General features: G+C 44.0%; 1 protein-coding gene across 2 annotated transcripts in view; it reads left to right on the forward strand.

The window, feature by feature from the left end:
• The window catches only part of wif1 (wnt inhibitory factor 1), a 51,217-nt gene extending 42,231 nt beyond the window's left edge, over positions 1–8,986 (forward strand). For both annotated transcript variants that reach the window (XM_071331656.1, XM_071331655.1), the window contains one exon: positions 5,149–8,986. In XM_071331656.1, coding sequence (XP_071187757.1) covers positions 5,149–5,288 — 140 coding nt within the window. In that variant the 3' untranslated portion in view covers positions 5,289–8,986. The remainder of the gene's footprint in view (positions 1–5,148) is intronic.
• The last annotated feature ends 3,909 nt before the right edge of the window (positions 8,987–12,895 follow it).

A 12,895-nucleotide genomic window follows, 5' to 3' on the forward strand; every position in this document is an offset into this window, starting at 1 on the left:
ATTAGAGTGAGTTTAGTGGTTTAGTAACACTATAATTAGAGTGAGTTTAGTGGTTTAGTAACACTGTAATTAGAGTGAGTTTAGTGGTTTAGTAACACTGTAATTAGAGTGAGTTTAGTGGTTTAATAACACTGTAATTAGAGTGAGTTTAGGGGTTTAGTAACACTGTAATTAGAGTGAGTTTAGTGGTTTAGTAACACTGTAATTAGAGTGAGTTTAGTGGTTTAACAACACGGACGCCACTGTAATTAGAGTGAGTTTAGGGGTTTAGTAACACTGTAATTAGAGTGAGTTTAGTGGTTTAATAACACTGTAATTAGAGTGAGTTTAGGGGTTTAGTAACACTGTAATTAAAGTGAGTTTAGTGGTTTAGTAACACTGTAATTAGAGTGAGTTTAGTGGTTTAGTAACACTGTAATTAGAGTGAGTTTAGTGGTTTAATAACACTGTAATTAGAGTGAGTTTAGGGGTTTAGTAACACTGTAATTAGAGTGAGTTTAGTGGTTTAGTAACACTGTAATTAAAGTGAGTTTAGTGGTTTAATAACACTGTAATTAAGGTGAGTTTAGTGGTTTAGTAACACTGTAATTAGAGTGAGTTTAGGGGTTTAATAACACTGTAATTAGAGTGAGTTTAGTGGTTTAGTACCACTGTAATTAGAGTGAGTTTAGTGGTTTAGTAACACTGTAATTAGAGTGAGTTTAGTGGTTTAGTAACACTGTAATTAGAGTGAGTTTAGTGGTTTAATATCACTGTAATTAGAGTGAGTTTAGTGGTTTAGTAACACTGTAATTAGAGTGAGTTTAGTGGTTTAGTAACACTGTAATTAGAGTGAGTTTAGTGGTTTAGTAACACTGTCATTAGAGTGAGTTTAGGGGTTTAGTAACACTGTAATTAGAGTGAGTTTAGTGGTTTAGTAACACTGTAATTAGAGTGAGTTTAGTGGTTTAGTAACACTGTAATTAGAGTGAGTTTAGTGGTTTAGTAACACAATCACATTACATAGCTGCGTCCCTAATACCCCCCCCCCCCCTCCTTATAAAGCCACTTTCCCAAGGGTTGCATCCCAAATGGCACCCTATTCCCTATATAGTGCACTACTTTTGATGAGGGCTAATAGTGCTCTGGTAGTGCGCTATGTAGGGAATAGGGTTCCATTTGGTATGTAGCCCTGGCACCTGTAGGATGATGGATCACATGTAATCCCACGGTAACACCACAGGATGATGGATCACATGTAATCCCACGGTAACACAACAGTGATTATGGATCACATGTAATCCCACGGTAACACAACAGTGATTATGGATCACATGTAATCCCACGGTAACACAACACCACAGCGATTATGATCACATGTAATCCCACGGTAACACCACAGTGATTATGATCACATGTAATCCCACAGTAACACCACAGTGAATTAGGCTGTTCTAATTGGCACCCTATTCCCTTTATAGTGCACCACATTTAACCAGAGCCGTATGAGGCCTGGTGGTAATTAGTGTACCATAGGCCAGGGAATAGGGTAACTCAACACCACGCTGACTTGGGTTCAGCTCATAGAAGCATGAATGAAAAAGAGTCTTGGGCTCTGACAAGCTCAACTCCACTCCACACTTTAAGTTGTTAGTTCTCTGCTGTGGTGGAGCCTCTGAGGAAAACCCCTGCCCACATGTTTGGGCTCCCGAGTGGCGCAGCGGTCTAAGGCACTGCGTCTCGGTGCTAGAGATGTCACTACGTACACCCTGGTTCGAATCCAGGCTGTATCACAACCGTCCGTGATTGGGAGTCCCACAGGGCGGCGCACAATCGGCCCAGCGTCGTCCGGGTTTGGCCGGTGTAGGCCGTCATTAAATAAGAATTTGTTCTTAACTGACTTGCCTAGTTAAATAAAAAGTTAAATAAAATATAAAAAAATCGGACAGGAAGAAGGGAAGCTGCAACATATCAGATCCCGGTCACACACACAAAGGCGTTACAATTGGTGTTACGTCATTAGTCTCCTTGATTTGGTTCCAGATCAGAACAGAACAGAGGGTTATAAACACAGGAAACAACAGGAAAACATGACTAGTGTTGAGTGGTGCTCCTCTCAGGGCCTCTACACATACCTTTCATCACATGACCTACCACTTCCACCCCTCTCACCCTCTACCTCTCTTCTCCCTCTCCTTCTCTACCTCTCTTCCCCCTCTCTGTCTCTCTGTCTCTCTCTCACTCACCCTATCTCTCTCTCTCTCTCTCACCCTCTCCCTTCTCTCTCTCTCTCTCTCTCTCTCCCTCTCTCTCTCTCACCCTCTCTCTCCCTCTCTCTCTCTCTCTCTCTCTCCCTCTCTCTCTCTCTCTCTCTCTCCCTCTCTCTCTCTCTCTCTCTCTCTGGCTCTCTCTCTCTCTCTCTCTCTCTCTCTCTCTCTCTCTCTCTCTCTCTCTCTCTCTCTCTCTCTCTCTCTCTCTCTCTCCCTCTCTCTCTCTCTCTCTCTCTCTCTCTCTCTCTCTCTCTCTCTCTCTCTCTCTCTCTCTCTCTCTCTCTCTCTCTCTCTCTCTCTCTCAATTCAATTCAATTCAATTCAAGGGGCTTTATTGGCATGGGAAACATGTGTTAACATTGCCAAAGCAAGTGAGGTAGGTAATATACAAAAGTCAAATAAACAATAAAAATGAACAGTAAACATTACACATACAGAAGTTTCAAAACAATAAAGACATTACAAATGTCATATTATATATATGCAGTGTTGTAACAATGTACAAATGGTTAAAGCACACAAGTTAAAATAAATAAACATAAATATGGGTTGTATTTACAGTGGTGTTTGTTCTTCACTGGTTGCCCTTTTCTTGTGGCAACAGGTCACAAATCTTGCTGCTGTGATGGCACACTGTGGAATTTCACCCAGTAGATATGGGAGTTTATCAAAATTGGATTTGTTTTCGAATTCTTTGTGGATCTGTGTAATCTGAGGGAAATATGTCTCTCTAATATGGTCATACATTGGGCAGGAGGTTAGGAAGTGCAGCTCAGTTTCCACCTCATTTTGTGGGCAGTGTGCACATAGCCTGTCTTCTCTTGAGAGCCATGTCTGCCTACGTCGGCCTTTCTCAATAGCAAGGCTATGCTCACTGAGTCTGTACATAGTCAAAGCTTTCCTTAAGTTTGGGTCAGTCACAGTGGTCAGGTATTCTGCCACTGTGTACTCTCTGTTTAGGGCCAAATAGCATTCTAGTTTGCTCTGTTTTTTTGTTAATTCTTTCCAATGTGTCAAGTAATTATCTTTTTGTTTTCTCATGATTTGGTTGGGTCTAATTGTGCTGTTGTCCTGGGGCTCTGTGGGGTGTGTTTGTGTTTGTGAACAGAGCCCTAGGACCAGCTTGCTTAGGGGACTCTTCTCCAGGTTCATCTCTCTGTAGGTGATGGCTTTGTTATGGAAGGTTTGGGAATCGCTTCCTTTTAGGTGGTTGTAGAATTTAACGGCTCTTTTCTGGATTTTGATAATTAGTGGGTATCGGCCTAATTCTGCTCTGCATGCATTATTTGGTGTTCTACGTTGTACACGGAGGATATTTTTGCAGAATTCTGCATGCAGAGTCTCAATTTGGTGTTTGTCCCATTTTGTGAAATCTTGGTTGGTGAGCGGACCCCAGACCTCACAACCATAAAGGGCAATGGGCTCTATGACTGATTCAAGTATTTTTAGCCAGATCCTAATTGGTATGTTGAAATTTATGTTCCTTTTGATGGCATAGAAGGCCCTTCTTGCCTTGTCTCTCAGATCGTTCACAGCTTTGTGGAAGTTACCTGTGGTGCTGATGTTTAGGCCGAGGTATGTATAGTTTTTTGTGTGCTCTAGGGCAACGGTGTCTAGATGGAATTTGTGGTCCTGGTGACTGGACCTTTTTTGGAACACCATTATTTTGGTCTTACTGAGATTTACTGTCAGGGCCCAGGTCTGACAGAATCTGTGCAGAAGATCTAGGTGCTGCTGTAGGCCCTCCTTGGTTGGTGACAGAAGCACCAGATCATCAGCAAACAGTAGACATTTGACTTCGGATTCTAGTAGGGTGAGACCGGGTGCTGCAGACTGTTCTAGTGCCCGCGCCAATTCGTTGATATATATGTTGAAGAGGGTGGGGCTTAAGCTGCATCCCTGTCTCACCCCACGACCCTGTGTGAAGAAATGTGTGTGTTTTTTGCCAATTTTAACCGCACACTTGTTGTTTGTGTACATGGATTTTATAATGTCGTATGTTTTACCCCCAACACCACTTTCCATCAATTTGTATAGCAGACCCTCATGCCAAATTGAGTCGAAGGCTTTTTTGAAATCAACAAAGCATGAGAAGACTTTGCCTTTGTTTTGGTTTGTTTGGTTGTCAATTAGGGTGTGTAGGGTGAATACATGGTCTGTTGTACGGTAATTTGGTAAAAAGCCAATTTGACATTTGCTCAGTACATTGTTTTCATTGAGGAAATGTACGAGTCTGCTGTTAATGATAATGCAGAGTATTTTCCCAAGGTTACTGTTGACGCATATTCCACGGTAGTTATTGGGGTCAAATTTGTCTCCACTTTTGTGGATTGGGGTGATCAGTCCTTGGTTCCAAATATTGGGGAAGATGCCAGAGCTAAGGACGATGTTAAAGAGTTTTAGTATAGCCAATTGGAATTTGTTGTCTGTATATTTGATCATTTCATTAAGGATACCATCAACACCACAGGCCTTTTTGGGTTGGAGGGTTTTTATTTTGTCCTGTAACTCATTCAAGGTAATTGGAGAATCCAATGGGTTCTGGTAGTCTTTAATAGTTGATTCTAGGATTTGTATTTGATCATGTATATGTTTTTGTTCTTTATTCTTTGTTATAGAGCCAAAAAGATTGGAGAAGTGGTTTACCCATACATCTCCATTTTGGATAGATAATTCTTCGTGTTGTTGTTTGTTTAGTGTTTTCCAATTTTCCCAGAATTGGTTAGAGTCTATGGAGTCTTCAATTACATTGAGCTGATTTCTTTTTTTTTTTCTGATTTTTTTTTTTCTCTCTCTATCTCCCTCTCTCTCTCTCTCTCTCTCACCCTCTCTCTCTCTCTCTCTCTCTCTCACCCTCTCTCTCTCTCTCTCTCTCTCCCTCTCTCTCTCTCTCTCTCAGGATACAGAGGAGCTGCCCCTAACACCCATCGTCTCTCATCAGGCCCTAAACACAAGCCTCAGCAGCACTCCTCCTCTGCCAAGGAGGTGAAAGACGTCCCCGATGCCGACATCCCAGCAGAGACCAATTACGTGGTATAAGAGCTGGGTCCAGACAACGACACCTGGGTTCAAGCACTATTCAACATCTTTCAGATACTTTCAGCATCTGCTCGAGTCCGATTGGCGGTGCCTGGTGGGCGGGTCCTGGTGGGCTGGGTTTGATGGGCGGGGTCTGATGGGTTGGGTTTGATGGGCTGGGTTTGATGAGAGGTTTGCGGTTTTAGGACTGTGCTACTGGTCTGTTAAACCAGGCAAACTCAATCAACAATATATTAAGCATGTTTAATTATTTGAAGTAGTATTTGAACCCAGGTCTGCAACCCCACCAGTCCCCCAGCACCTCCTCCTCTCCTCTGTGGTAGACTACTTATACCCATACGTGATGTTATACACCATTATTACCACACCTACCTATCCTCAGCACCTCCTCTCCTCTGTGGTAGACTACTTATACCCATACGTGATGTTATACACCATTATTACCACACCTACCTATCCTCAGCACCTCCTCCTCTCCTCTGTGGTAGACTACTTATACCCATACGTGATGTTATACACCATTATTACCACACCTACCTATCCTCAGCACCTCCTCCTCTCCTCTGTGGTAGACTACTTATACCTATACGTGATGTTATACACCATTATTACCACACCTACCTATCCTCAGCCCCTCCCACTACCTACCCTTAGATACCTATCCTCAGCCCCTCCCACTACCTAGCTACCTTAGATACCTACCCTCAGCCCCTCCCACTACCTAGCTACCTTAGATACCTACCCTCAGCCCCTCCCACTACCTAGCTACCTTAGATACCTATCCTCAGCCCCTCCCACTACCTAGCTACCTTAGATACCTACCCTCAGCCCCTCCCACTACCTAGCTACCTTAGATACCCACCCTCAGCCCCTCCCACTATCTAGATACCTACCCTCAGCTCCTCCCACTATCTAGATACCTACCCTCAGCCCCTCCCACTATCTAGCTACCTACCCTCAGCCCCTCCCACTATCTAGCTACCTACCCTCAGCCCCTCCCACTACCTACCTATCCTCAGCCCCTCCCACTACCTACCCTAGACCAATCTACATGGTCAGCTGCTCCTACAGACACACACACACACACACACACACACACACACACACACACACACACACACACACACACACACACACACACACACACACACACACACACACACACACACACACACACACACTCATCTCATCTCATTTTCTTACACTCTTAGAAAAAACGGTTCCAAAAGGGTTATTCGTCTGTGAGAACCCTTTTTGGTCCCAGGTAAAACTCTTTTTGGTTACGTGTAGTACCATTCTGGGTTCCATGTAGAACCCTCTGTCGATAGGATTCTACATGAAACCCAAAACGATTCTGCTTGGAACCAAAAGGCATCTACCTGGAACCAACAAGGGTTCTTCGAAGGGTTCTCCTATGGGGACAGCCGAAGAACCCTTTGTTAGGTTCTAGATAAGAGAGTAGGAATCCATTGGTCGTTTTGTTTTGGTGTGTTTTTGTTGCTGTTCTCCTGTGTATTCTTTCACTTGGTCATCCTTCAACGCTACTCGCCTTCTTTCAGATATCTCTGAAGTCTTTAGACTGTGGAGGAATTCTGATGGCTGTTTGTCAGTACAGTCATAATGCTTCACAATGTCTCTAAATCACCCGAGTAACCGTAACCCTGACAGCCTGAGACAGAGAGGAAGGAGAGTGTGACTCATCTGTTTGTTCGTGTTCTGTGATGCTGGATCATGGTGTCTGTGTGTTTGCCCTGAGCTGTCTGTCTTTCTATGGCTTCCTAAGAAGGAAGTGGAGAAGTGATTCACAGGGTATTGTATAGGTAGAGGACACCACCCTGATCCAACACTAAAGAGACTAGAAGACCTCTGTCTTATTTCTTATTTAGTTGACTGATGGTCAGACAGGATCATCATATTAAATCAAAGTTTATTTGTCATGTGCGCCGAGTACAACAGGTGTAGTAGACCTTACAGTGAAATGCTGAATACAACAGGTGTAGTAGACCTCACAGTGAAATGCAGGATACAACAGGTGTAGTAGACCTTACAGTGAAATGCTGAATACAACAGGTGTAGTAGACCTTACAGTGAAATGCTGAATACAACAGGTGTAGGTAGACCTTACAGTGAAATGCTGAATACAACAGGTGTAGTAGACCTCACAGTGAAATGCAGGATACAACAGGTGTAGTAGACCTCACAGTGAAATGCTGAATACAACAGGTGTAGGTAGACCTTACAGTGAAATGCTGAATACAACAGGTGTAGTAGACCTCACAGTGAAATGCAGGATACAACAGGTGTAGTAGACCTTACAGTGAAATGCTGAATACAACAGGTGTAGTAGACCTTACAGTGAAATGCTGAATACAACAGGTGTAGGTAGACCTTACAGGGAAATGCTGAATACAACAGGTGTAGACCTTACAGTGAAATACTGAATACAACAGGTGTAGTAGACCTCACAGTGAAATGCATAGCAGCCCAGCAACACTGTATCACCATACCAGCCCAGCAACACTATATGACCAGCCCAGCAACACTATATCACCATACCAGCAACACTATATCACCATACCAGCCCAGCAACACTGTATCACCATACCAGCCCAGCAACACTATATCACCATACCAGCCCAGCAACACTATATCACCATACCAGCAACACTATATCACCATACCAGCCCAGCAACACTATATCACCATACCAGCCCAGCAACACTATATCACCATACCAGCAACACTGTATCACCATACCAGCCCAGCAACACTATATCACCATACCAGCAACACTATATCACCATACCAGCCCAGCAACACTATATCACCATACCAGCCCAGCAACACTATATCACCATACCAGCCCAGCAACACTATATCACCATACCAGCCCAGCAACACGATATCACCATACCAGCCCAGCAACACTATATCACCATACCAGCAACACTATATCACCATACCAGCAACACTATATCACCATACCAGCAACACTATATCACCAGCCCAGCAACACTATATCACCATACCAGCCCAGCAACACTATATCACCATACCAGCCCAGCAACACTATATCACCATACCAGCCCAGCAACACGATATCACCATACCAGCCCAGCAACACTATATCACCATACCAGCAACACTATATCACCATACCAGCAACACCATATCACCATACCAGCCCAGCAACACTATAACACCATACCAGCCCAGCAACACTATATCACCATACCAGCCCAGCAACACTATAACACCATACCAGCCCAGCAACACTATATCACCATACCAGCCCAGCAACACTATATCACCATACCAGCCCAGCAACACTATATCACCATACCAGCCCAGCAACACTATATCACCATACCAGCCCAGCAACACTATATCACCATACCAGCAACACCATATCACCATACCAGCCCAGCAACACTATATCACCATACCAGCCCAGCAACACTATAACACCATACCAGCCCAGCAACACTATATCACCATACCAGCCCAGCAACACTATATCACCATACCAGCCCAGCAACACGATATCACCATACCAGCCCAGCAACACTATATCACCATACCAGCCCAGCAACACTATATCACCATACCAGACCAGCAACACTATATCACCATACCAGCCCAGCAACACTATATCACCAGCCCAGCAACACAATATCACCATACCAGCCCAGCAACACTATATAACCATACCAGCCCAGCAACACTATATCACCATACCAGCCCAGCAACACTATATCACCATACCAGCCCAGCAACACGATATCACCAGCCCAGCCCAGCAACACTATATCACCATACCAGCCCAGCAACACTATATCACCATACCAGCCCAGCAACACTATAACACCATACCAGCCCAGCAACACTATATCACCATACCAGCCCAGCAACACTATATCACCATACCAGCCCAGCAACACGATATCACCATACCAGCCCAGCAACACTATATCACCATACCAGCCCAGCAACACTATATCACCATACCAGCCCAGCAACACTATATCACCATACCAGCCCAGCAACACTATATCACCAGCCCAGCAACACAATATCACCATACCAGCCCAGCAACACTATATAACCATACCAGCCCAGCAACACTATATCACCATACCAGCCCAGCAACACTATATCACCATACCAGCCCAGCAACACTATATCACCATACCAGCCCAGCAACACTATATCACCATACCAGCCCAGCAACACTATATCACCAGCCCAGCAACACAATATCACCATACCAGCCCAGCAACACTATATAACCATACCAGCCCAGCAACACTATATCACCATACCAGCCCAGCAACACTATATCACCATACCAGCCCAGCAACACTATATCACCAGCCCAGCAACACTATATCACCATACCAGCCCAGCAACACTATATCACCATACCAGCCCAGCAACACTATATCACCATACCAGCCCAGCAACACTATATCACCATACCAGCCCAGCAACACTATAACACCATACCAGCCCAGCAACACTATATCACCATACCAGCCCAGCAACACTATATCACCATACCAGCCCAGCAACACTATATCACCATACCAGCCCAGCAACACTATATCACCATACCAGCCCAGCAACACCATATCACCATACCAGCCCAGCAACACGATATCACCATACCAGCCCAGCAACACTATATCACCATACCAGCCCAGCAACACTATATCACCATACCAGACCAGCAACACTATATCACCATACCAGCCCAGCAACACTATATCACCAGCCCAGCAACACAATATCACCATACCAGCCCAGCAACACTATATAACCATACCAGCCCAGCAACACTATATCACCATACCAGCCCAGCAACACTATATCACCATACCAGCCCAGCAACACTATATCACCATACCAGCCCAGCAACACGATATCACCATACCAGCCCAGCAACACTATATCACCATACCAGCCCAGCAACACTATATCACCATACCAGCAACACTATATCACCATACCAGCAACACTATATCACCATACCAGCCCAGCAACACTATATCACCATACCAGCCCAGCAACACTATATCACCATACCAGCCCAGCAACACTATATCACCAGCCCAGCAACACAATATCACCATACCAGCCCAGCAACACTATATAACCATACCAGCCCAGCAACACTATATCACCATACCAGCCCAGCAACACAATATCACCATACCAGCCCAGCAACACTATATCACCATACCAGCCCAGCAACACTATATCACCATACCAGCCCAGCAACACTATATCACCATACCAGCCCAGCAACACTATATCACCATACCAGCCCAGCAACACTATATCACCATACCAGCAACACTATATCACCATACCAGCCCAGCAACACTATATCACCATACCATACCAGCAACACTATATCACCATACCAGCCCAGCAACACTATATCACCATACCAGCCCAGCAACACTCTTCCTGAAAGCCAAAGAAATCAATAAGAAATACAAACCTCAACTATAAATGTATTAATATATAGAAGAATCTCTAGTGTCTTCAGTTGAAACTGTAATCTCTACCCCCTGACTTGATCTCCGGTGTAAATCCTATTCAAATCTTTAACGTTTCCCAGATAAATATTATGTATTCTAAAAGTGTAATCCGTTTACTTTTACATTAAAATACACTTTTTGTTGTGAACCACTTTTTCGTTGAGTATTTATCTAGTCGTTTTATTTTTAGATTACATAATAAAGTAGTATTAAAAAAAACAGGTACATTTGTCTCTTTTTAAAAAACCTTTACTATTTTGTGTTTTTAATATTTAGTTTATAACATGATGACGCTACATGAACTGTCTAATATATCGTTAAAAACTTTATAAAGTAATCCAAAACGTTTTTCTTTTGGTGTTGTTTATTTCTTCATGTAATGTATTATTAAAATAAACAATTTGTAAATGCTACATTTGGTTTCATAATTGTGATTTTACTTATCAAGTTCTTTACCTGGTTATATTACACTCCAGATGGATAGTCCTACTAGCCTGCCAGCTAGTATAGTAGAACCGGGATAGTGGAACCGGGATAGTAGAACCGGGATTGTGTAATCGGGATAGTGGAACCGGGATAGTAGAACCGGGATAGTAGAATGGGGATAGTAGAACACAGATAGTAGAATGGGGATAGTAGAACCAGGATAGTAGAACCGGGATAGTAGAACCGGGACAGTAGAACCCGGATAGTAGAACCCAGATAGTAGAACCCAGATAGTAGAACCCAGGATAGTAGAACCGGGATAGTAGAATCGGGATAGTAAAACCGGGATAGTAGAACCGGGATAGTAGAACCCAGATAGTAGAATGGGGATAGTAGAACCGGGATAGTAGAACCGGATAGTAGAACCGGGATAGTAGAACCCATATAGTAGAACCGGGATAGTAGAACCAGGATAGTAGAACCGGGATAGTAGAACCGGGATAGTAGAACCGGGATAGTAGAACGGGGATAGTAGAACCGGGATAGCAGAACGGGGATAGTAGAATGGGATAATAGAATGGGGATGGTAGAACCCGGATAGTAGAACCGGGATAGTAGAACCAGGATAGTAGAACGGGGATAGTAGAACCAGGATAGTAGAACCCGGATAGTAGAACCCGGATAGTAGAACCCGGATAGTAGAACCGGGATAGTAGAACCGGGATAGTAGAACCGGGATAGTAGAACGGGGATAGTAGAACCGGGATAGTAGAACCCGGATAGTAGAATGGGGATAGTAGAACCAGGATAGTAGAACGGGGATAGTAGAACCCGGATAGTAGAACCGGGATAGTAGAATGGGGATTGTAGAAAATGTGCCAGACTAGCCCGCCAGGCCAGTGACATTACTTTTCAAGTATCAGATGGCACAGATGTTGGACCCGAACCACATGTTACCCAGGCTAGTAAACTGAAGTCTACTAGTCTGGCTGGCCCTGGTTACACTATACAAGACTCCAGACAGACTGGAACTATACAAGACTCCAGACAGACTGGAACTATACAAGACTCCAGACAGACTGGAACTATACAAGACTCCAGACAGACTGGAACTACACAAGACTCCAGACAGACTGGAACTACACAAGACTCCAGACTCCAGACAGACTGTAACTATACAAGACTCCAGACAGACTGTAACTACACAAGACTCCAGACTCCAGACAGACTGTAACTACACAAGACTCCAGACTCCAGACAGACTGTAACTATACAAGACTCCAGACAGACTGTAACTACACAAGACTCCAGACAGACTGGAACTACACAAGACTCCAGACAGACTGGAACTATACAAGACTCCAGACAGACTGTAACTATACAAGACTCCAGACAGACTGTAACTATACAAGACTCCAGACAGACTGGAACTATACAAGACTCCAGACAGACTGTAACTATACAAGACTCCAGACAGACTGGAACTACACAAGACTCCAGACAGACTGGAACTACACAAGTCTCCAGACAGACTGTAACTATACAAGACTCCAGACAGACTGTAACTATACAAGACTACAGACAGACTGTAACTATACAAGACTCCAGACAGACTGGAACTATACAAGACTCCAG

This window comes from Salvelinus alpinus, chromosome 11, assembly GCF_045679555.1.
Source record: "Salvelinus alpinus chromosome 11, SLU_Salpinus.1, whole genome shotgun sequence".
Lineage (NCBI taxonomy): Eukaryota > Metazoa > Chordata > Actinopteri > Salmoniformes > Salmonidae > Salvelinus > Salvelinus alpinus.